Source organism: Neodiprion lecontei, chromosome 3 (genome assembly GCF_021901455.1).
Source record: "Neodiprion lecontei isolate iyNeoLeco1 chromosome 3, iyNeoLeco1.1, whole genome shotgun sequence".
NCBI lineage: Eukaryota > Metazoa > Arthropoda > Insecta > Hymenoptera > Diprionidae > Neodiprion > Neodiprion lecontei.
In genome coordinates this window covers 18,756,339-18,781,676 of record NC_060262.1, presented here as the reverse complement: position 1 = coordinate 18,781,676, position 25,338 = coordinate 18,756,339, and the positions used below count along the sequence as shown (strand labels likewise).

Here is a 25,338-nt window from a genome sequence, read left to right as displayed (position 1 = left end):
CGTAATCAGCGACCCAAAAACCCACTTATTGTGCAAGCTTTATGTTGAATATGAAATTATTTGCCGCAATAAATAATTACTACTTTTGGCACGAAACGTTGATTTCGGGTCCACCAGTGAACCGGTTAAACACCCTCCACATGCTTCGAAAGTCGAACTTTCAAGACAAGTATTGGAGGAAAAGTATACTAATTCAAGTTTCTTCGGTTGATTCTACACAATTATCGTAAAGAGCGGTTTTACAGATAGATTGGCTTCATTTTAATAAAAAGAATGATCATGTTTTTGTTCGTGGAAGGTCGGTTTCATTCCGGTATTTAGAACAAACGCTGCAAAAAGTTCGGATTTTATTAATATCTGGTTTTTGGTTGCTGCATCGTAAAAAAAGGCGTAAAATTATAATTTTCGAATGTCACTTAATTATACCAAGTACCATACCTTACTCACGATTATTTATGGAAAATTCACCAAAAAAAAGTGGAGCTAATATGTTTTTCACATGTTATTTAAGTGGATAATTCACATGATCTGAGGCACCTATTTGACTTGAGCTAAAAAACCCTTTACTTCGGGAGAACTTTTTTGCAAAGCGAGAACCAATGTTCGGACCAATGTTCCGACAAAAAATAAAAAAAAAAAAAAATTGTCATTGCTTGAAACAGTTTAACGTATGTGCCAGGGAAATATCGTAGGAGGCGAAATTGGCGCAAGAGACTAAAATAACTTACGGTTTCATGGTTTTACCCAGCAAGTAGAGTAGTAACGTACTCTGGTAACCTAGAAACTGTACGCCCTTCAAGAAACGTCATCGTAGGTATTAAAGAATGCGCCATAAAAATGCACAAGATATTATAGGAATATTACAATCTGGACAGATGAATAGCGATATGTTTTTTCATACATGCCCAACAGTTTCGGTACTAATAGATAAATAATAACGTTACACAAACCTGTTTGTTTCTTTCGTTGTCGCCGATCACAAGTCTCACGTAACACGGTATTTAATCAAATTATGGAACGATAGCGGAATTGTGGTTTATACGTCAACACCAAAGACCAATCACGTCACTCGGACTGGAGATGATCAAACGTCGTTCGGCTTCTGAAAACAAATTGAGAGAAAACTTTAGTTTGCTTTGCGTTTTATTTATGGTGGTTTCGGGAAGCAAAATCAAATAACGCGAACTCATACATGACAAAAACAATAGTTGCAAAGTTATTCAATGATACTTTGTCAAATTCAAACGCACATGTAATCATAAACAATTCGGTTCTCGCAGATTGTGAGATTTTAGCTTTACTCGGGTCAATCAGGAGGTAAAAAATATCGGCGTACTTATGATTTTGTTTTTCTGACGGCTGGTTTATTTATTCTCAAATAATACATGTTTAAAGTAGTTGCAATAATTTTTTCAAGACAAAATATTGTCTTTCAGCCGAGTTATAAGCGATTTCCGAGATGTCGAAAGAAAAAGGCGTTTTGCCGTGTTCACAGCTTCTCAGACTGGATCATCTGTAATCAAAAAATGCTATGGGATCATTAGTTAAGATTACTAGCTTCCGGATGAACGAAGGGTTTAGTCAAATTTTAATGTTTTTTTTTTTCAAGATTGCGGATGTGCAAAAACTATCTTTCTTTTCGCTAAAAAGATTCACTCATAGTTCAATTATTGAAAAACTATTCGGCGTATCAAAAAATCGTTCGTTCAGCCGTGAGATTATTGTATCTTAAGTAAGTAATCAGCATTTGAAAAAAATCGGCCAAGCGCTAAGCGGCTGTCGAGATATCTTGAACACGGCCTCAAAAATGTTGTTTCGAGAAAAATGCGTTTGATATTGTAAGTGGATTTTACATGCAGATAAAAAAATTTCTCTTGTACTTACATAGTGTCATCGATTCCAGGATTTAACAATACGTTCATTCTTGCTTAATTGCATCAAATAAATGACATACATAAATGAAGTAAATATTTTATGAACATTAATTTGAAATCGTTTGCACGCAACAAGTTATTTACATCGAATGAACGTGAGGTGAATTTTATCTGTAAGATTACCAACGTCTTCTAACGTACTATCGGAATGACGTCCCACAGTCAGCTATTCTATGTTCAGCTGACATTAAAACGCAAGCGATGTGCAAATCGAGCGTTCTATCTCTTGGGCAGCAATAATTTATGTCTTCACCTTGCCATTTTCCTATGCTTTCACTTTTCACTCAATTTCGTAGCTTGTCTTTTTCATAATCACGAAACTTTGTGAAATTTTTTTCTACTTTGTTGGTACATCAATATCCATAAACAAGTAAAAAGTGAAACCAACATTTGAGATAATAAAACACAGAAAACAGATTTCATCCATTCCAAGTTATTATTGCTTCAGGATTCATGTACTTTGGTAAACCATTTTATACACTTAAGAGGATGCTATGTAGTCATTTTTTACCGATCGAGTAAGATGTCACTTATTTTACACTAACCGTCCAATTATCAGTGTCTACGCATCAATGACTTGAAAGTGAAGAAATATATCCAAAAACTTTGCTGTTCCATACAGGAATAATGTGAGAAGATACGTTTCTGCAATTACAAGTACATCGTCCAATTGCAGGAAAACATTTTCTGACTTTATCAAGATGATCAAGACTCAGTCCATAGCAGCCTCTCTAAAGTCACGTTTCAAGCCTACTTTTAGCGACTAAGTATCTCAAGCATGTTAATCTTCTTAGCGCAAACTTCGTGGTGACTTTGAGAAGAAGAAAAAAAGAAATTCAATTTTGTGTTACGTCCGGCTTATCAACCAAACGTTCTCCCAAACTTATCGATCATTTATTACACTACCGATATTCCACATTCTTTGTAGAAACCTTAAATTTTCTTTCCTCTTTTCCCATTTCCGTTTCGTAGCCGACCATCGACGGCTGAGCACGAGAACTATTTAAGCTGTTATAACTTCATACGTTATTTGCGCTATGGTTCCGACTATCAATCAATAACAAAAGTGAAGTATGAACGTTGAACAATCATGGAAGGTGATTTTAGGATCAAATTTTTAATTTGCTTAATTTTTTTTTTTTGGACTCTACTTTACTTATCGAAAGTAACCATTCCTGTGTTTTTGAAATTCTTATTTCAAATTGTGTTCTGATTTTTCAAATAAATACATCTCGAAAACAACACGACATATAATTGAAAGAAGTCAGACCACATTTTATTTGCTAGTACTAATAAGATGCATAAAAAAATATTAAGTAATTATATCTTAAAAATATCATTGACATCTTTGAATTTCAAACAATCTAATTTCCTTTCATCGTGATGGTCATGTTCTATTCGCTTCCGAAAAATATCCTTGAAAGTGTTGGATTTCTCAAGAATTCTACAACCAATGACCTACGTGAAGTTGGCCCCCCACTTTCGACAAATGAATTTTTTGAATATTGTTCACGATTGTTCTAGGTTTGTTCTACATTGTTCCAAAACCTTACATTCATAATTTACAGAACGCAACTGAAAAAAGAAAAAAAACCGTTTTGTGACCCACGTCGTGCTTCTGGAATAATATTCGGTACGACTAGAACAACCCAGAACAATCAAAAAAAATTGAATTTTCCAAAAGTGGGGGGCTAGCCAAATATTCTTTTTTCCTTTCGCCCGACCGGACGTTGGACTTACGACTTTGCCGTTTTGGAACTTTGTTCGCAACGACTAGAACAAACTGGAACAACAAAAAAAAGTTCCATTTTTCAAAAGTGGGGTGCCCGGTCACAAAACGGTTTTTTGCTTTTTTCAGTTGTGTTCTGTAAATCATGAATATAAGGTTTTGGAACAATGTAGAACAACCCTGAAACAATTGTGAAAAATATTCAAAACATTCGTTTGTCGAAAGTGGGGGGCCATCTTCACGTATGTAAAACAATGTCGTTAAGAGCTCATTACGCTGAATGTTTTTTATCATTTTACGGCTTCGAATCTTTTTATGATATTACTCAATGAGCAAGAGCGGCTATTTCTTCCAGGTGAGGCATTCCACTCGCATACCGACGCTGTAAAATTTGTGAGGAATTGCCAGCTACCAGATACGACGAAGATAAGCCAACTTATCCTACGTCTGACCCTGGTCACCTCAGAATTTTCGGACAATTTTACCCGTACCTAACTGACCTTAGTTTAAAGACTCTGCAGAGTTTTCGACAGAATTTCATTAACAGAAGTCGTGTTTGATTAATATTGATGGGCAAAATGAAATTACCTAATAACGATATGTATTTTAATTATTCTGCAAATTTTCGTGCGTAAAGACAAGAATTATAACATATAATTCACTCTCCTTGTTTTCGATTTTAGATGATTTTTTTCACGGTGAGTAATGTTTAATACAGTGATTTAGAGAACTATTTAAACAAATAGAAAAGAAAGATTACCGATACCGAAAAGGTCTCCAATACCTACTCGCTTCGGTGACAGCAAAAGAAACTGTGGGGAGAATAATTTTGTCAAACATTTTGTGAACTTATTTAAATCATACACGCTTGAATCAGTAATGTTGAATTGAATAAAAGCAATTTTTATCAACTGATGAATGTCGTACCGCATTTACTGTTACGGAATTTTCAAACCTGAAAACATATTTCAGCTACGAGTGGTCGGCTCAAGCGGTTGGCTTGTAAAATATGGTAAATACGTGGAAAACAACGTGACGAAACATTACTGTATACACGACTCGACAATACATACATAATTACCAGGGATGTCGAAACGCAAAAAATATTTACTTTTATCATTCCTATCTTTCAACCAGTCGATGAATTGTTTTTCTTTCAATTTTTCAAACCCATTCTTTAATTCTTGGTACAAATTCGAAACTCATTGAACGGTTGCAGCTATTTTATTTTTTTTTCGCAAACGATGTGTATAAACAATTTGGCTCGATAATATCTAAAATATAACAAAATTCACTATTGCTTATGTGAAGCTCTAGAGCTATTTTGTTTCCACTTATAAGACAGCGAATACTTGCAGTTTCTGAAAACTGTACTCCTGATACTTATTTATTTTTTGGTTTATATTTTCATTTTTTTGTCACTCAAATCACATTAACTAGTACTACTACTATTACTATTACTATTTACGTTTTCTCATTATTCTATTTTTAACAATTGGACTATTGGACCATGTGGTTCACAGAACTTTTTGAATTCTTGGATTGCTATCGAGAAGACTGAAGAGAATTTGGATTTTTTAATAACGGGATACCCGATAAAGATGTCACCATAAAGATGACACCTAATTTTGAAAATTATGAGAAATTCTAGAACTGTCTGAGCGGATTCCGAAACTCTATAATTGAAGTAATTGGGGCAATAAATATTATATAAGCCCTTCCGCTCTACACCGAGGTCAAAATGACCCCACGGCATGTTCACCGTATATTCCACATGGAAAACATCTAAAACAAGCGGATTTGGGCTGACTGTGAGCCAGCCTTTGAACCTCCCGTTATTTGTGCTCGAAACTAGTATATTTCGATATAAACCGAAAACTTAAATGCGGCTGTAGAGTACTTATAACGAATTTAAACTAAACAGAATATCATAAAATATTCACACCTTTTTCCTAGTCATACGTTTTATCTTTGGAGAATCGTCGGTTCTCATATTTTCATCAAACTCCGAACGTTTTAATTTTTTTCGAGCATATTTACTACGTGAAATATTTATTTTGCAAATGTGACTTCAGATATGTGATCAGCGAACCCAAACACCTTCGGATGCCAATTTTCACGCAAATCCGTTCATCCGTTGCGAAGATAACACCATTTTTATTTTATTTTTGTGAATTTGGTTTTTCAATTATTCAAAAACTACTAAACCAATCACAGCCAAAATTTAATCAGGTCTAAGTCTGAAAGAGGTGCCTCGATTAAGACCAAGTTCATCAAAATCTAACTCCTCGTTCTCGAGATATCGTCGGACAAAAAATTGATCACGCACGTACATACATACATAAATACATACATACACACATATAGACGTCCATTTGAAAATGATTGGAGGTGATTCTCCGGACCTCAAAACGTGGAGATCTAGTGAGAACTCAACTTTTCATTTTCGGGGTGATTACAACAACTTCCTATTTTCTCTGAAATCAGAGAAACGGGAAGTTAATAAATCATGCGATTTGATCCAAGATAAATACCGAAATATCGTAAATATCGTTAATTCATTCTTTTTCCAAAGTTTCCAAACTTACCAAAAATTCAACTTTCCTAACGCAAATAAATAGTCTATTCTTCATCTCAAAGTATCTTCATATTCTTTTTTTTTCTCTTAAATATCCGTGTCTTGAAAGTTACTCAATCAATTTCCAAATCAAAATATGGAAAATTCAGTGAGTTATAATGTTTTAGGTAGAATGACCCGTCTCCCCGTATTTTATTGTTTATGAATTTTCTTAATATTCGATATTTCATTTTGCTAGAGATAACTAATTTGTTTTGGAATATAGTATTTAAAGACTATCCCAGAATTTTACCAAGTTATTTTAATCGATGTCTCCATTTCTACACTGAGAAAAATTTCATTTGTTACAGTAACTAGAAAAATTCAGTAAAACTGGTATCGTTGAAAAAACTGTTTGAATGTTGTTGGAATTGCGAAAAACGAGGTACGCGTAACCATTTTGCGCTATTGTCAATCCTTTTTTGGTAATTGCAACGCAAAATCAGTTTCTTCGGTCAACTCTACTTTTTTAGTTAAACAAGGCTTTAACGTCAATTTATCGTTGCACAAGCATTAAATTTTCGCAACAGTTGCAAGAAAATATATCAACAGTGATCGTAATGAGAAAGAATAGTAACGGATACTAGACTTTCTGCTAACAGCTACAAAACTAATTTTCATTTTCTACCCAGAACTATATTTTTCGATTGTGGTAAAAAATGAAAATATTTAAGGACCGAGCGGTAACCGGAACTAAAAATTTCTCTCAGTGTACGGAATGATTTCTGATGTGGGTTATCCAGCGACCTCGTTGTGACGCCAGAGTTAATAAATACACAGAAGGTGTCGAGAGCAAGGGTAAATATTATGTATTTCATAAATCTGAGGCTGACTAGCCATGTCCCGGACCGAAACCCTGTATTAAAGTAAATTACATCTTTGTATAGTATCCGTTACAACCATTAATTTTTTCCTCTCTCCTGCACAGAGTATCAATGCCGTATATCAATGGCTGTATCGATATGAAAAATCAATAGGAAACGATGAAATTTTTCAGGTTGATTAACCGACTGCGCATGCAGAAAATAATTGAATTCTGATCATACCGCGGCGTCATCTTCGTTCGCAAAACAGGATAGCCAATTTACTCGAAACGAGGCACGAGATGCCAAACTTCCCGGTGTCAAGTGGCGAACCGAAATTATATTGTTCAGATGACTCGTAACAATCTTCGATCAATTAACAATAAAAATGTACATGAACTATTTGAGATTTGCTTATTGTTAGCCGAAAAAAAAATTCGCAACGCCTACGTAACTTTGATAAGCCATGTTCGTCGTCTGCAGCTTGAGGTGGCCAGCCTGGATGAAAATCATAGAAACTTCACGCATGCGCAGATGAAAATTTTCCCAATTTCAGTGAGTGGTAAGCAATCTGTAATTTTTTTTTACCAAATTTAGAAATAAATAAAAAGTCGCTCGACTTTTCTTCAAAATAAGGTATCAGTTGCCCAAGTAGGAGTTTTGGATCTTCGCGTTTTTGAGATGTACAGCGCTTCTTTATAAGCACCCTGAGTATAAAAATTTATACAAAATTATACAATTTGTTCCAGATCGACTTGTCAACAACGAAAGTATGACCAGATTGTACAGGCAACGGTAAATTGATATTACTTGACCTCAAACTCGGGTTTGAACTCCAATAATAACGCAAGAGTGAAGAAAAATGGAAAACGAGAGTCTGTTGTTCTGATCTTAAAACCTTGTGTACTTACATAATTTCAAGTCTAATTTCCAATCCTTTTCACTGATTTCAAGCGATTTTGCAAGACTGACGATTTAAGTGCAATTTCAAATCTCTAAAATCGATTTCAAGTGAACAACTCTTTGTATACAGTATTACAAAAAATTGCATAACCGTCGCGGTAAGATTCACGTTATAATGCCAATTACACTTGAAGCGATTGAAACCGCGCTACATGTTTCAAAAATTTCACACCCGCTTTACGAATTTTGTACTTCTTTGAAAAATATCATGTACGTTTATACCAATATTTTTTCACAGAAAAATCATTACACACCCTTATAAACGTAATAGAAAATATTTTTAACCCGAATAAGACAATCGATGTATAGGAATTCACTACATCTAGTGCTAGTTTATTACTTAAAAAAAAAATTAATGACATAAAAAAAAAAAAAAAATGACGGCTAAAAAATTTCGTAAAAACTGCTCCGTACTAGGGTTTATATATGCATAATTGTTGAAGTGGTAAGCAAACTTCAGTATACACGGATTTGTCGATGGATATGCTGAAAAGCGGAGATTTCAAGAACAGAATAGCAGACTTCTGATTACGACAAACCGTCGCAACGATTCGCTCACAAAATGACCAAGGCCTCGGTAATATGATTAGGTGAAATTGATTGGCTGTAAGTAATACGACAGAGTGACAGAGACCGAGACCGAACGACCTCAATCCATTTCCTCGTCCCTGCTACTGCAGGCGAATATTTTTGAAGGCACTCGCTCGGACTACCGTCTCAAAAATACAGACTTCGGTGTATCGAAATAGCGCGCTTAAATATTTGAAATTATTATTTAATCCGATATATCTGGCTAGACAGACGAAAGGTGTAACTCGATTCATCTCGTCTTACCGAGAACTGACTGTTCTCACTATCTGCAAGCGATACGCATTTGGCAGAGTTGAAGTATCCTCTGTCAATGGTATTGGCGAAATATTGTATCATCACATTCCTCACGGACTGGTAAAAGAGACCTTGAACACACACTGGTTATACTTCCAACTTCCATTATTCACTGTAGGCAGATCGATGGTCACATGATACTTTGTAAAACACTGTGAGATTATAATACAGCTATTACAAGGCTCTTGGCCAATGAATAATTTCGAACTCTCTTAAATCCTTGTCAAAATTGCAGATCTTAAATTTCATTTATTAACTCGAGTCCGTAGGGGAACGTTTTCCGGCGTTGTTTTTTTTTTTTTTTACTTGTTAGCGGTAGTGTCGAGCATTTGCAAAGTCTACTTAATTAGTTTATATTTCTGCGCGGGTAAAAAAATATTAAACTAACTGTTCAACGAGCAATCCATAACGTATTTAGTTAAGCAACAAATCATCGATATTCGAGGCGAATGGCCATCGAAGCATGGCTTTCGTTACGTTCGAACGATCGTTTATAAATTTTATCAATTTCAATTAGTTACAGTTTTTGCATTATATAAGGTACTACTTTCTACGTTGTACGATGTGCGTGAGGTCAGGGATGCCAACTCCAAGCCGAAAGTAAAAGTGAGTGGGATAGAGGTAAAGAGGGAAGTCTACGAGGCGAATACGCAAGAGTGAGTGGAACGTACGAGAAGCGAGTATGAGGGGAAAAAAGAGAGAGAGAGAGAGAGAGACTGAGAGAGAGTGGGCGCGTGTATTCCATGCCAACTGAGAGGATATTTTCCCTGACCCCCGCCAATTTGCTTTATTATTTTTTATATGATTCCACAACCTAAGAAAAGCACTCACCATTTTTTTCAGATTTTTCGTCCCAACCATTATTTTTAAAAAAATGTTACAAGCATAACATATGTTTTGTATACGTACAATATAAGAAAAATTATTCCTCTAAAAAATTATTTAAAAAATAAAAAAAAATCAATTCTCCACTCTGAACTATGGGTCAAAATGTTTGTTTTCGGAACTAGAAATTACGTTAATTTTTGTAAAAAAATAAAAAATGGCGTTTTTTTTTAGGACCATAAAAGGGTTTGTAACATTTTTTAAAAAAGAATGGTTGGGACGAAAGATCTGAAAAAAATGATGAGTGCTGTTTTTAGGTTGTAGAATCATATAAAAAATAATGAAGCAAATTGGCGGGGGTCAGGGAAAATGTCTTCTCAGTTGGCATGGAATACCTCATACACAGGGTGGTATTTTCTTATCGCCTCATGCGAGTATCTCGAAAACTAGAAGAGATACAAGAAAAAGTTTCGTACAAAACCTGGAGGATTTTAAGGGGGGAAAGATAATGCTGATACGGGTCGATTTGTGAATTGCGTCACTTTCTAAATTTTTTTTTGTTCGTTATTTTAGACAGGGAACACGTATATAATATTGACTATGACTGACTGATAGCGAGTTTGAAGATAAATTCAAAATCGTAAAAAAAAATGTTTCTTCTCCAAAATTTTCAAGAAGTGAAGTACGCGAGCATTTTTTGCTGAGACAAGACATTAATCCCCAAAGTTTGATTACTTTTTTGAGACGCTTCATGACTCGTAGTTTTTTCAAGCAATGGCGATTGATGCTTGACTTTGATAGAAAGTGATTGAGTATTTCACTTTTTAAAAATTCAGAACAATTTAGCAAAAATTCTGAAATTTTTCCTAATAATTGTGAAAATTTTTTGGACAATTTTGAAAAACTAAAACATTAATTTCACGTATTTGAATTTGGTTTCGAACCCGCTAGGAGATTTACGCATTAGAATTTTGGTCGTATCCTTATGTCAGAAGAAAATATAATCCGGATGATTTTCGATACAGAAAAATCTGATTTTCCCGACTATGAATGCCGTTTTAGGTCGAATCCTCAGAAACCGCGACAAAACACATTTTTTTCTCAAGAAATAAAGTTTTTTTTTTTTTTTTTTATATAATCTCGAAATTTGATCTCCAAATCGATTTCTTCGTATGAAAGATAGTTCGGCAGCTGCAAAGTTTTTTTTACAGAAAAAAAACTGATTCGTTGAACGTGCTTGAAACGAGAACATGTCGGGAATTGCAATAGACTTTATAAAAGGTGACATTTTTTATCTAAACGAAACATTTTCATATTATTTACATTTTTGGCTCTGAATTCAATAGCACTGAACTTGTTCAAAATAGTCTTCCGAATAAAACGATATATCGTAGAGTGAAATCAAAGAGTTTAATAAATGGATAATTTTTAAATAATTTTAAACAAAGCAAAGACACGCGTCTAAGCTGTTGTTGATAAGTCAAGTGTTTTTTATTTTTTTTATTTGAAAGAGATCTTCACATCTCACCAATAAAATAATTTTACAAATGCACAACGCAGAGTTTCCTCTTCATAAAATTAATACAGCGTATGAATTTTTGGCCATCCAGCCTCCTCGACGTGGAACACGTTGAAAATCAAGACATAACGAGGATCATATTTAATTGCCATCTAGCGATATTCCGATCTAATCGTCACGTGGCACGCATATACCTAGTTATAGCATAACACAAAGGTTTGCTGAATAATGCAAATAACAACGTACATGTTCACGAAACTTGTGTCATTAAGTATTCATCATTCCACGTATAAGCAGCTATGAAATTATATCCATTTCACATCTAGGTATACGTAGTGCAATCCAGGTCACGTGATTGTTGGTAATTTTGCAATATATACGCATACGGCAACATAATCGATGCGTTATCACTAATTATATGCGCGTAGTGCAATAGCGACCAGCGAGACATGGTATTATAATCGAGATACGTAAGTTCATCCGTCGATTGGACTTCGCCAAGCGGAACAATGTGTTTTACGACAAATAATTCAACTGTCACTCGTAAAATGTCCGGGCAATATTTTTTAAAGGGCGTAATTACGGTGGGGTGTACAAACGTTTTTCCTGCACGAAAATTAATTATTCTACTTAAATATACTCAATTACCGGTTAAATTTTTAAGAATTTGCACAACGCGTTTTTGTTTCGTATGGTATAAATGAAAATTAATACACTATGTGCAAAGTGTTGTTTGAATGATAATTATGCAATTCTGACACACTTAGATATCAAAATATATAATACCGTAATAATGTCTGATAAAAGTGTGTTCGTTTTGTTCGTTTTTTGACTTTTTCGATAAATTCATCTTTTACCATTTCGTGCGTTTTTACTTTTCATCGCCTATGGTGATATTATAAGAAGAGTATCGACTTCGGTCGAAAACAACTTTTTCCAATTTCAATGAATCTTTAAGTTCTTGGACCTCTAGGTATCCAAAACACGGGTTAGTAAGAAAATTTAAAAAAATGTCGATCCGACTATCGGTCTGCTTGTCTGTCCCGATAAACTCCGCGATGGTTTAAATAAAATCAAACGTATACGTGAACAAAATTTTTTTTACCTAAGGCACAAAATATTATGACGTTGAATATTGCGTGGGAGGGTGCGTAGAACTTAATACAACCGTTAAAAAATGACACAAATAGAATCCCGATTATCATTATTCCTAGAGGACACGCACGTCAGTTTGCTACAATTAAACAAAATTATAAACTGGATGCGATTATGAGCGAATACCACTGTTTGAGAAATGAGTATGACAAGAGTAATAGTAATACCAGAAACAAATGGCTAAATATGAGATAAGCGTTCGTGCGAAAAACTATAAGTATATATGTAGCAATAAATGTTTTTAATTTACTGGAGGAGGAGGAAGAGAAATTTTAAATATTCAAAAGTAAAAAATTGAATTACTATTAAGGAAAAACTATAAATAGAATACATTATAAAATATTATGTGTAATGAAGTAAGGAATTTAAAAAAAAAATTTTAATTAATTAAAATGGCATGTTTTTTTTGTTTTTCTATGATGTTTTTCGTTAACGAAAAGATAACAGGAAAAATAATTTTACTGTGAATAAATTGCGTTTAGTTGGGTAAATTTTAGTAATAGGTTAGTTTTCAAGTCCACTCCTGTATACGGATACCTTTTTTATGGTATGCGATAATTAAATCTAAAATTTACACAATTTTGTATTAAAATACTATTTTTACGTCGTGTCTTTGCCGCTTAGATAAGTTGACCCCGGTTAAACGAGGTTTCACTTTCACCAAAAGTATTTGATCGGAAAATTCCATGAGACGTTTTTTTCCACAGAATCCAGTCCCGCGTCATGTCTTCTGTACAAATTTATGTATTCTGACGAATAGCTATAATTATATGTTAATAGTGCAAATAACGCTTATTTCTTTGGAATATTATGTAGCACTTTATCAAATTTCTTTTTTGTTTTTTTGTATCCAACTACCTGTTTGATTTGACGTTTAGTTAGGACGGCGTACATACCTGGCAGGTGTATGTATGGTGATATTAGATACCAGCTGTACTGCCACTTACAATAATACAAATTCGGCGAAAAACAAACATCTCGACAACCGTCGACACAAATTACTAAATATTATCTGTACAATGATCGCCCCAGGTAAAAGACGCCGGTTTAAATTTAGCATACACTGATTGTGAGAGAACTTTTTAGTTCCGTTTGCCGCTCAGTCCTCAACTGTTTTCATTTTTTACCACAATCGAAAAATATAGTCCTAGGTAGAAAATGAAAATCAGTTTTCTAGCCGTTACCGGAAAATCTAGTATCCGTTACTATTCTTTCTCATTGTCATCACTGTTATCATATTTTCTTGTAACTGTTGCGAAAATGTAATGCTTGTGCAAAAATAAATTGATGTTAAAGTCTTATTTAACTAAAAAATGAACATAACAAATGAAATTTTCCTCAAGAACACTTTACACTTGGAGTGCGGCGTTACTGCGGAGGTCAAATTCAGTTTTCATGGCGAAGTCCACGAAAGACATTACATTAGAAAAACTGATCGATTCCACGGAAAATATAAAATGAAATTGCGACTTAGCACACGAGTAGAGAATATAGTTTTATAACGAATTTCACGCAGCTCATTCGAGGATGAGTTTTTATAATAACGAAATTAGTGGAGTCAACTCCGGAGTCACGCTAGATTTTAACGAGGAATACGACAAAAGCCCACCCTTGACGTTGTTGTCTCGCGCGCACGACTCTCGAGTTTTCTTTCTCCAATTAGTTTGCCACTGTCTTGTTTATGAAACTCGTGACCGAAACGAAATAGCTGATACGCAACGTGCCATGAATCATTTGTCTCCCTGAAAATTACAAACAAAAGAAAATTACCTTTGACTTTAATTGATACGTCTTCGTACGTGCATCTGATTTCGTGATTTCGCCTATAGCTACACGAGCCTCTCAGTCATTTTTTCGATTAGATATACGAAATAGGAGCTAGAGTTAGAAACATTCCATGCGCGTTGGAAACAATCCCCGTAGAACAACCCCATCGGAGATCCAGCCCAGAAAAATTCACCGGAGAAGAAAAAAATTGTTTCAACAAAATGCCAGATGCTCTGATTTGAAGTCGTTCAGGAGCCTTCCGGTTTCCAATAGTAAATATTTGTAATTTGTTGTACGCGTACAACGCCCGATGGCCAACCAAGATTAAAAATCTACTTTAATCTTTAAAACTGATCGCATGGTGTTCTTTTTCACGATAAAAAGTTTGCCGTCTTTACAGCTAACAGGAAGTGACCGTTTCGTTTTCAATCCAAAAAGGCGTATCTCGCAACATTTTTCAAAAACGAGCATACACTTTTTTAACAGTATCAAGAGTAAAGTAATACGGTTTACGCCCATCTGCTCACTCTTCTGATTGAAGAGCTCCTGATTTTCTACTTATGAGGGAGTTACGTTTCAAAGTTGGATATACGTCCTTGTGGCAGTAAGGTCTTTGATATATCTGATCAAGAACTAAAATTTCTGCAACTAAATCCGAGTCCCGATAATGTACCATTGCGTCACTTCTAAGGTTTCGTTCAAATACCAAAATAACTTATTATCGGAACTCGGTCGTTGTAACAGCAGCCGAAATTTTTGATTGAGCTTGAGTCGAAGTAATAAAAGGCACCCTCCTCTTGATTCTAGGCATACTGGAGAGCGACGGATAATAAATTTTCAGGCTAAGAACGGATTGCCTGAATATAACGATTTAATAGAATAAATTTTCGGGTTGTGCATGGTGTAATATTATACAACCCTTTCGGACCTGAAGGATAATTGGAACTTGGTACGTCTTGGGAGTACATGCCAAATGTTGAATTCGTGGTGGAAAAATTAGATGAAGTAATCGGTCTAATGTAGGAAGTACTATGATATTGGTTTGAACTTGAATTACAAAAGATATACGAAACTGATCAATATCATCTAAACCCGAATTTAACTAAAGCGTAGAGTAAAAAAAAATTCGAAAAATTCTGTAGGTACTAAGTTACAAAGAATGATTTCTTCTTTGAAAAAGAAGAATGTGTACCAAATCATATTCTGATCTCGAAAAATAATAATTTTTTTCGATACTTCGTTAACTTAGTGTAACTAGATTTGATTTCGCGGTGCATTAAGTTTTTCCTGTAATAACGATATTAATAATTTAAAAATCAATTTTGATCCAATCTGGATCGTTATTATACAAGGAGGGTTAAACCATTTAATAAAGTACAGCAGAAAATTATACACATACGTTTACAAGTAAACAACAATTATATGACATTAAAATTGCCTCTCTTAATATGACGAAGTCATAAGGGTGTTGTTGCTGGTTGTACGTGAATATTCGCATAAGAAGACAGAAACTAAAGGGACGTTCTCAAAAAAAATAAAATAAAAAAATGTAGACCGCAGAATTTAACCTGTGATCGTAAGCCAAATAACAAATTCGAAGAACGCTTCGATCCGACCATACAAAAAATCATTTCGGTCACTTGCACTATTGGAACTCTTGCGAAACTACTCAAAACTCTTATCAGAATCCCTTGGTCGGAATTAATTCTCGTCATATGCAACGAAGAGGCTATATTTTTCACTATAACAATTAACGATTTTGCAAAAATGCGATACCGATTTTCACGTGATTTTTTGCTATTTCGAACAATCAGAACTATTGCACGTATTCTGAGTATGTAAGTATCGAACTATTCGATTATTATTCAAAACGCGTAAAAAAAATCGTTTTTCTTCTTTCAAAAATGAGGTATTCCTCAAGGTTGCACCGCTTTTTTTAGAACCATTTTCCAAAGCTTTGTCGGCCAAAACTATGTTCGAGAATTCCGAAGAACTCTAGAACACTTTGAGGGGGTTCGTTCAAGGCCTCCCATAAAAAATTAATTTTTTGCAAAACTGGGTGTCAAGTTTACAGAAATACACACAGTCTTATATTTTTTCCGACTAATTTTATGAACATAGCATAATACCAACGCAAAATCACGGCATTTTAAATATGTGTTATTACAATTTCTCCGACTTTCGCTCGAAATATTTTTGGTCGAGGTAATTCGTGGAGGACAACATGATATTCTTATCACATGTTATAGTCAATATCGCAAATGTCAAGGTTTAATTTGAGCTTCGTTTAGTTTATTCTACGTGGTACGACCCAACCGGTAAAACGATTTTTATGCTAAAAATGTCAGAGTCTACATATGATGCACTAGTTTTGCAGCTTAACGTACGTAACAGACGCATGCTAACTGGTGGAATTTTTCAATGACTAGAAGTTTGTTGTCCCAGCTGGCTTGTCGCCGTACTCACTATGCGCATGCATATTTCAACACATATATTCCCTACGTTTATATAGACACCTAAAAAACACAATTTGAATCATCCGCGCGCATTTGGGCAACATGCAATCAAACACGGGTTGCATATTTATCATATTTGAAACAGTCGAATCGTACGGCCGTTAATCCGTGACCTCAATACGAAAGCTAATAGTACTCGACTTTCAACTATCCCAAGTTGAACGCATACTCCTTGGATCTCGATCGTAAAATCCCGGTAGGCAAGCGACTGACACGTTCGATTAATAAGACGGCTTACCTTAATGTGGTTTTGTCTGTCTTGTGGAATTGCGTGTTAAACGGCTCGTACCAATAAAAAAAATGCTCCCAGATCGCTAACACGGTTTCTTATAACCCCAGGCGCACCTAGGATCACTTACCATCAGAGTACAGGTCACGAAAATTCGCCCAAGGGTAACCGTCTTTGAATTCTTCCGTTAACTACTCGGTGCAACTACACGCGCGAGTCACCATTCGCCCACGATACGTTGATACAAGACACGATCGGTGCAACTTATCGAAATAATCATGAATCGGTCATACTTTGACCTGTGACCAATCTTTTAATGATTAATATTCGCAAATAATAATAAAGCTGACTATACGTGTAATCGAACAAACTTTAAAAAAAATATTCACCACGCGGATTGTTGCGGGTATAAAATCGATCGAGATCGTTGCAGTCAAGGCATATTTTCAACCACGCATTATGAAACTGCCACAAATACGTGCGACGGAATTGCCAGATCCAATTGCGGCGGAAGGTAGCAGGATATGAAATTAGTTTTAATGTAAGTATTATAAGACACTTGGCATTCAGCCTATCCTGCGTGAATCGCCGCTGCAGATATCTGCAATAGGCAACAGGCGAAACGTGCGAATACATAGATCGTTCAAGATCTCGAGTCAAATAAATGGCATAAATGTTTTTTGCCGGTTCCGAGATAGAGATCTCATTGAGAATTATAAATACTACGTTACTTACCAGCTGCAGCTGTTTCTATTTGCCACATGCTAGGCACTTTGAAAGTACATCACTGACAACATAACCCACGCACAAAAATACACCAGCCATATTGTTTACTGGTCCGTATTACACTTCAGCTGCCCGTAAACTTAGGGCCGTGTATACATGCATCCAGCGTTCCACTAACCCGGTACTTCTGGCGCTATCTGTTTGAGAATTTTGGAACTTGTTTGCAGCGTGCCGCCGCCTCAACGTCGTCGATGACGCGATTGGCTATCTTTGCAATTGATAATGCAACCACCTGTAACAGCACCGGTATGGTAGGGAACTATTTATTTTTTGTTATTTGGCTTCCTACGTACAGCTTGTCTGTTCGGTTGAGTTGCAGCTACGTCAGAGAGTGTGACGTCATATCAAAAATAAATTGCTACTTACATCTCTAGGGTCTGTTATTTTTCTGATCGAGCATATTTCACTCATCATTTCAATTTACAGGAAACATTTGAAGATGAAAAATGCGCGTTTAATGATGGTGTAATAACCAAAGAATCGAGACTTATGTTTTCAGCACCATATTGATAAGTTGATATTACCCATGGTGCTTAAACATTGAATTATTTTTAAACCATTTTGGTTACAAATCCTGATATAATAAAACAACAACGTTCTCCGCGTATTTAAGTACAAATTTTTGTGGACAGGAGAAATAATATAATTATGCTCGATTATAACGAAGAAATTTCGATGTTTTTTGTACAGATTTCGGAGTATTGGTAATACTATTGTTGAATAAAATGTTTTCAACTTCTCATGACATGATTGTGTGTTAGTTTATAACTTCATCTTTGCCAAAATTGTAGTTATTGCAAGTTTTCGTACGCTTTTTCAGTACGATTTAAATTATTCGACTTTGCACTCCTGTTGCCGGAAGTCCTCTTTTTCTTGGCTACTATGTGTTTTTTGACACCTCTACCCATTTTTAAAAGGCAAATATTATCTGGTGCAACACAATTTCCATCAGAGTGGTTCTGTCTTCACTACTTGACCTGGCAATAGTAAGCTAAGGCATGACTGTCACTACTTTTGAATTTTAAAATTACTCAACTTCTCCATGTTTTCCGCATTAAAAATTGTAATTTTTCAGATATTTTGTATCTTAGAAAATTAAAATAATGAACAAAAAAGACATGATGAATTGCTACAAGTTTATGTAACATATTCGAAAATAAAGTATCAGAGTAGAATTAAGATTGAAAGATAAAATATGAAGATTGTATAAGTAAAAAGTAAAGATATGGATGCATAAATATATTTGTAGAAATACCAAATTATTGCAAAGTAAAATAAATGAATGTAAGGTGTAAGTTCAAAAACATGAAAATGTATGAATAAACGGAATTATTATTAAGTCTTTTTACTTTACTTCTATTCAACTTTTTCATTCGTAACTGAAACACGCATACACAGCTATGACAATTAATTCGCTCGTACTTTTGAAACTGTGAAATTTTGACTTTCAAATTTTAGTTTTTTTAGAAATTTGACGAAATTCACCAATTTTTCTATGATTTTTCTATTGATAATTATTAATTTGACAAAATTTACTGACTTTTCTATGATTTTTCTATTTATAATTATTAATTTGACAAAATTCACCGACTTTTCTATGATTGTTCTATTGATAATTCATTTTATTTACCATATATGGATACGGAATAAATTTGGAACGACCACACACCCTGAATCCAGTAAGCATAATAATTTGTTACCTCTGTATTTTGCATACTGGGGCAGCTACAATTTATTCAACACTATATTTAAAAAAATAATTCTACAGCAATAGCCGTGAAATAATAAATCATGTGAAATTTTTATTTATTGCATGGCATTTTTATTTTTTGATACTTGTTGCGTAATAATCACACTTTTTCTCAGTGGCTTGATTTCATTTTCAAGGCGCTTCATTTTCCGTCTCAAATTATTATTATCAGCTTTCAAACTTAATGTTTTTCTCTGCATTCTCTTCACTTGTCGGTGTAATGATAATATTTCTGCATTCCTTTGATTCAATAGATCCTGTAGGATGTTTGCATCAGTAGTATTGCTCAAATGACTTTGAATAGATCTTTCCCGAGTCATACTGTTCAAAAATTTGTTTAGGATTGGGATTCCACCCTCTATGGTTTTTCCAGATCTGTGGTTCAAAAAAAAAAAATTAGCTCAATTGTAAAAAGTCTTAGTCACAAGTATCGTATTCTTACTAATCGCTGAAAGATGTTATATTCAACTAATACCGTTTGATGGCCAATCTGCTGATAGAAGTTTTATCTGATAACGACGGCACAATGATTTTGGCTGAAGTAGCGTAAGCATCGGGTTCAACTGATCGTGAAATCATAGAATCATCCTCAATTTCTTCGTTGATCCAGAAATCTGCGATACACTAATATGAATTAAAAATGTATATACTTTTTCACACGAGTCACACATTTGACGAACCATTTAACCACCTTCATTTTCATCTGACAACGACGATGCAATAGTTTTGGCCAAAGTAGCGCAAGTGTTGGATTTAACTGAAGTCATAGAATCATCCTCGATTTTTTCTTCGATCCAAAAATCTGCGATACACAAATATAAGTTGACAACGTATATATTATGTCGTCTAAGTCACACAGTTGACAAAGCATGTAATTACCTTTATTTGTTGATAAATATAAAGTTGGTAGACTACATTCTTTCAATAATCGTTTACCACGGACTAACCCATAACGAAAACAGCTGTTTTCAAAATGCAACGAGCATATTGTTGTTCGACTTCCTACAACCATGTCGCTTTTTCCAATGTTGTCTAACCATTGTTGCCTTTGAACTTTGTTTGAAGGAAATCTGAAGTATTTAAAAAATTACACTTTCAACCCTGTGATTTTGATTAATTTTTATCTTAAGTTGTTAATCCTTTTATATTCATATACAAGAACCAAACCTTACTTTCACATTTTATGCACTTACTTATGGAAAGATCTTCGAGGTCCTCGATCCCCTCGCCTCTTGCACACAAAACAAGTGTACACCATATTTTACGATTTTTTCTTTAAAAAAAAAGTGCATCAGACTGTGTATAAAATACTATCAAAACTGTCTTCGTATCAAACACTTCGCCGTGATGATGTCTATAGCCCTCTAGTTCTCCCTGCAACGACCAATCAATTTCTTAGGAGACTGCATGTCTTCTTCCGTCTCACTTGGTATAATTGTCTGTGGTTCAAACGCGGCAATCGATCGAGTTCGTATAAAAATAAAATTTGGAGCTTAAAAATTTGACACCATGTTTTAATTGTTATTCGATGTTGGAATAAAATAGCACCGAAATCCCTAATCAATATTCCCGATGTTGCAGTTATCGAAGTTATGAGCATTCGTCGAAACCTATATCGTTGATTAGAGATAATATAAAGTCAACGGAAATCTATATTTTGCAATTTCTCCACTGAGTTTTCAAGAGTTGAGTTTCCAAAGTATGAGTATATTTGAATTAATTAATGAATATGTCAGTCAATCAAAGTAGTAAATGACAATCTTAATCCTAAAAATGAGTAGCTTCATGTCATCAACTTGATGCTCATCAATAATAAATAATAATACCATGTAAATCAAACGACCTGTACTTGATGTATTACTCAGTTTATTGAATAAGCGAAAAATAAAAATCAGTTTATATACAATAAAAAAAAGGAAACCAAATACTGAAATGAAAACAACAGTAAGTATTAAGAGTTCAGTAGGGAAGGAATGAATGCATAATAGTCACATTTTAAACTGAATTCTTTATTAGATGCTGAAGCATAAATCAATATTATCACATTTTGGTGAAAGCACTATTATTGGGTAAAGTAAAAAAAATTCAATAACGCTATCAATACTATCAATTTTTCATTTAGATCATATCAGCGAGATCAGATATTGGAATTTTCCAGCTTGACTTTAGAGAGATCCACCACGGAGCCGAAGAACCAGATGAAGAGTAGACTCCTTCTGAATGTTGTAGTCTGAAAGGGTACGCCCATCTTCCAGCTGTTTCCCTGCGAATATTAACCTCTGCTGGTCTGGAGGAATTCCTTCTTTGTCTTGGATTTTGGCCTTGACATTTTCAATTGTGTCAGACGCCTCAACCTCCAAGGTGATAGTTTTGCCGGTCAAGGTTTTGACAAAGATCTGCATACCGCCACGTAGTCGGAGAACTAGATGAAGGGTGGACTCCTTTTGAATATTATAGTCGGAAAGAGTACGCCCATCTTCCAGCTGTTTTCCAGCAAAAATTAATCTCTGCTGGTCTGGTGGGATTCCCTCCTTGTCTTGAATTTTTGCTTTCACGTTCTCTATTGTATCAGATGCCTCGACTTCCAAAGTAATTGTCTTTCCAGTAAGAGTTTTGACAAAAATTTGCATACCTCCACGCAGCCTTAAAACCAGATGTAAGGTTGATTCCTTTTGAATGTTGTAGTCAGACAAGGTTCGTCCATCTTCAAGCTGCTTTCCAGCAAAGATGAGTCGCTGTTGGTCTGGTGGAATGCCTTCTTTGTCTTGGATTTTTGCTTTTACGTTCTCAATTGTGTCGGAGGCCTCGACTTCCAAGGTAATGGTTTTGCCAGTAAGAGTCTTCACAAAAATTTGCATCCCTCCTCGCAGCCGAAGGACAAGGTGCAGGGTGGATTCTTTTTGGATGTTGTAGTCCGAAAGAGTGCGGCCATCTTCGAGTTGTTTTCCAGCAAAGATCAAACGCTGCTGGTCTGGAGGAATTCCCTCTTTGTCCTGAATTTTAGCCTTCACATTCTCAATAGTGTCCGAAGCCTCAACCTCCAAAGTGATTGTCTTTCCAGTTAATGTTTTGACAAAAATTTGCATCCCACCACGTAGTCGGAGAACCAAGTGAAGAGTAGATTCTTTCTGGATATTGTAGTCTGATAAGGTCCGTCCGTCTTCAAGCTGCTTGCCAGCAAAGATCAAACGCTGCTGGTCTGGAGGAATTCCCTCCTTGTCTTGAATTTTCGCCTTTACATTTTCAATAGTGTCGGAGGCCTCAACTTCCAACGTGATGGTTTTGCCAGTGAGAGTCTTAACGAAAATTTGCATTCCACCTCTCAGTCGAAGAACTAAATGTAAGGTGGATTCTTTTTGAATATTGTAGTCCGACAAAGTACGTCCGTCTTCAAGCTGCTTGCCGGCGAAAATCAAACGCTGCTGATCTGGAGGAATTCCCTCTTTGTCTTGAATCTTTGCCTTTACATTTTCAATAGTGTCGGAGGCCTCGACTTCCAACGTGATGGTTTTGCCAGTTAGGGTCTTGACAAAGATTTGCATACCTCCGCGGAGACGAAGGACAAGATGAAGAGTTGATTCTTTCTGGATGTTGTAATCAGAAAGCGTACGGCCATCCTCAAGCTGTTTGCCGGCAAAGATCAACCTCTGCTGGTCTGGTGGGATTCCCTCCTTGTCTTGAATTTTCGCCTTCACGTTTTCAATTGTGTCCGAAGCCTCTACTTCAAGGGTAATAGTTTTGCCAGTTAAGGTCTTGACGAAGATCTGCATACCTCCGCGGAGACGAAGGACCAGATGAAGAGTAGATTCCTTCTGGATGTTATAATCGGAAAGAGTGCGGCCATCCTCGAGCTGTTTTCCGGCAAAGATTAATCTCTGCTGGTCTGGTGGGATTCCCTCTTTGTCCTGGATCTTTGCTTTCACATTTTCAATCGTGTCAGAAGCCTCAACTTCAAGGGTGATGGTTTTGCCAGTTAAGGTCTTCACGAAGATCTGCATACCTCCGCGAAGACGAAGGACTAGATGGAGGGTGGATTCCTTTTGGATGTTATAATCGGAAAGGGTGCGGCCATCTTCGAGCTGTTTTCCTGCAAAGATCAATCTCTGCTGGTCTGGTGGAATTCCCTCTTTGTCCTGAATCTTGGCCTTCACATTTTCGATCGTATCAGATGCTTCAACTTCGAGGGTGATGGTCTTCCCCGTCAAGGTCTTGACAAAAATCTGCATGTTTATCTGAAACGACGAAAACACGATGTAAGAACGGTGTCGTCTGATTGATGAGTGCTGGGTGGATGGCGTGGATCAATAAGTTTGGCAGTTTTCACAAAATGGCGGACAGCGCAACAACGGAATTGAGGGCGAAAATCGATTAAATCTAAAACTTTCGAGAGCTGATAGGAAAAACTTGGAAATCAGTTTAATCCGTGAAGAAATACTAAACGCAGTAATAATAGTGACGAGTTGAAGTAGTACCGTTAGGTTTGAGACCTGCAGATTCTGATCAATGATGGAAAACTAATGGCGACATGTCGACAAAGGACGGTTGTGAAACAAAGCCGTGAACAAAGGAGGCAGTACAGTTTTCCACACCAAAGAAAAACTCGGGGAAGGAATTGAACGGATATTTGATATTTACCTGTTGTGAAACTTATTAATAACGCGATTAAATGCAACGCAAAAACTGCACTATTAATGACTTCGAATAGACTGCTCGTACAAACTCGGCGTCAGCTTCGTAACTAAATATCTGGGCCACCCTGCATCTGGCATTTATAGACACCCGAGCCAATGGAGAAGAAACGCGTGATTGGTGCGAACGAACCTGCGCGGACGTTCCTATTGGCTGAAATTCAGCTGCGTCACGTACCTTGAACTAACGTCGACGAATCTCATTGGTTTGTGGAACAAAGCGATCTCTAGAATATTCTTTGCTCACTGTGAGTAAAAATACCTTATCTACCATTAAATTGATGCGGTATCTGGAACGTGCTCGTTTTTATGATTAAAATATTTGTTTGACCACTGCGAATTTCACAAAGTATAAGCGGAGTAACCGAAACTCTTTTTACATTTTCTTGATATTGGTCTTTCGTTGCTGGAGACCAGATGGCACCATAAGGCACAAACTCAAGGATAGTTACGTTAAAAATGTCCGAAACACATAAACTATCAGCTGCTGTTCATTTGTTTGAACAAAAGAATGTTCTTCATTTTTCAACGCAAACGTTGACGTTTTTGATGAAACGAGCGCATAATTTACCGTACAACAGTATAATACATTTAGATGATAACACATTGTAAAGCGGTTCATTTAGCAGCACCTATAAATTTACAATGTGCATATGTTACAAGATCTTTATATTATCTCGGATGCATTCAATAATGCTGTTCCCCAAAAATGCTGACAAAGTTTGTAGTCTAGAAATTCGACAAGCATTGAATAGTAACCAATTAAAAATTTCTCGCATCGATGAGAGTTTTTTGGTTGGTCACATTTTATCGAAACTGACGCAACATTCGAGGTGTCGATGTAAATTGTGTTGTGTGTCATAGACCGCGAACCTTTTTTCATGTTCATTTCGATGCAATCCATGAGTCATTTTTACATCGAGCATCTTTTCGAAAAAATAGATAACATTATTTATTCCGTGTTATAAACTTGGTTACGACCATGGCAACGACGCAAATAATGTTGACCTACAATCTTGTTGACCAATGTCGAGCAATAGACATTCGCGGAAATGTTTACATTCGCATGGTTATTATTAGTAAACTAGAGCTTTTCTCCCAGTCTACTGTAAGCGTGCTATTTCTCCCCGAGGTTTCACGTCGTAAATTGATGCATACGCAGGTAAAAAAAA

General features: G+C 35.7%; 3 protein-coding genes across 6 annotated transcripts in view; all 3 read right to left on the bottom strand.

Annotated features, from left to right (window-relative positions):
* LOC107223975 (phospholipid-transporting ATPase ID) overlaps positions 1-17,809 on the bottom strand; it is a 129,022-nt gene extending 111,213 nt beyond the window's left edge. For 2 of the 4 annotated variants that reach the window (XM_046736012.1, XM_046736011.1), the window contains exons 1-2: positions 17,678-17,809; positions 951-1,102 (exon numbers count right to left, since the gene is read on the bottom strand). The gene's annotated coding sequence lies outside the window, so the exon portion shown is untranslated. Of the gene's footprint in view, positions 1-950; positions 1,103-1,336; positions 1,514-17,677 lie in introns of all 4 variants that reach the window. The other 2 variants (XM_046736014.1, XM_046736013.1) reach the window with 2 other exon arrangements.
* Positions 17,810-19,287: 1,478 nt separating this feature from the next.
* LOC107222252 lies at positions 19,288-21,328 on the bottom strand. Its single transcript, XM_015661523.2, has 5 exons — positions 20,672-21,328; positions 20,358-20,548; positions 20,170-20,280; positions 19,954-20,092; positions 19,288-19,853 (listed from the first exon to the last, which is right to left on the bottom strand). Exons 1-5 carry the CDS (start codon positions 20,734-20,736, stop codon positions 19,535-19,537), a joined length of 825 nt encoding a protein of 274 aa, XP_015517009.2. The 5' UTR covers positions 20,737-21,328; the 3' UTR covers positions 19,288-19,534.
* Positions 21,329-21,466: 138 nt separating this feature from the next.
* Positions 21,467-24,269, bottom strand: LOC107222253 (polyubiquitin-A). The gene is made up of 2 exons (XM_015661524.2): positions 24,114-24,269; positions 21,467-23,710 (listed from the first exon to the last, which is right to left on the bottom strand). The coding sequence occupies exon 2, from the start codon at positions 23,702-23,704 to the stop codon at positions 21,644-21,646; it is 2,061 nt and encodes a 686-aa protein (XP_015517010.1). The 5' UTR covers positions 23,705-23,710; positions 24,114-24,269; the 3' UTR covers positions 21,467-21,643.
* Between the last annotated feature and the right edge of the window lie 1,069 nt (positions 24,270-25,338).

Excerpts from the sequence above, each read along its gene's own strand:
- LOC107222252 (XM_015661523.2), bottom strand. The coding sequence starts at position 20,736 with ATGGTGTACACTTGTTTTGTGTGCAAGAGGCGAGGGGATCGAGGACCT. Across the intron at positions 20,549-20,671 it reads CCTCGAAGATCTTTCCATAA|ATTTCCTTCAAACAAAGTTC; the intron begins GTAAGTGCATAA and ends TAAATACTTCAG. Across the intron at positions 19,854-19,953 it reads AGCAGATTGGCCATCAAACG|ATCTGGAAAAACCATAGAGG; the intron begins GTATTAGTTGAA and ends TTTGAACCACAG.
- LOC107222253 (XM_015661524.2), bottom strand. The coding sequence starts at position 23,704 with ATGCAGATTTTTGTCAAGACCTTGACGGGGAAGACCATCACCCTCGAA.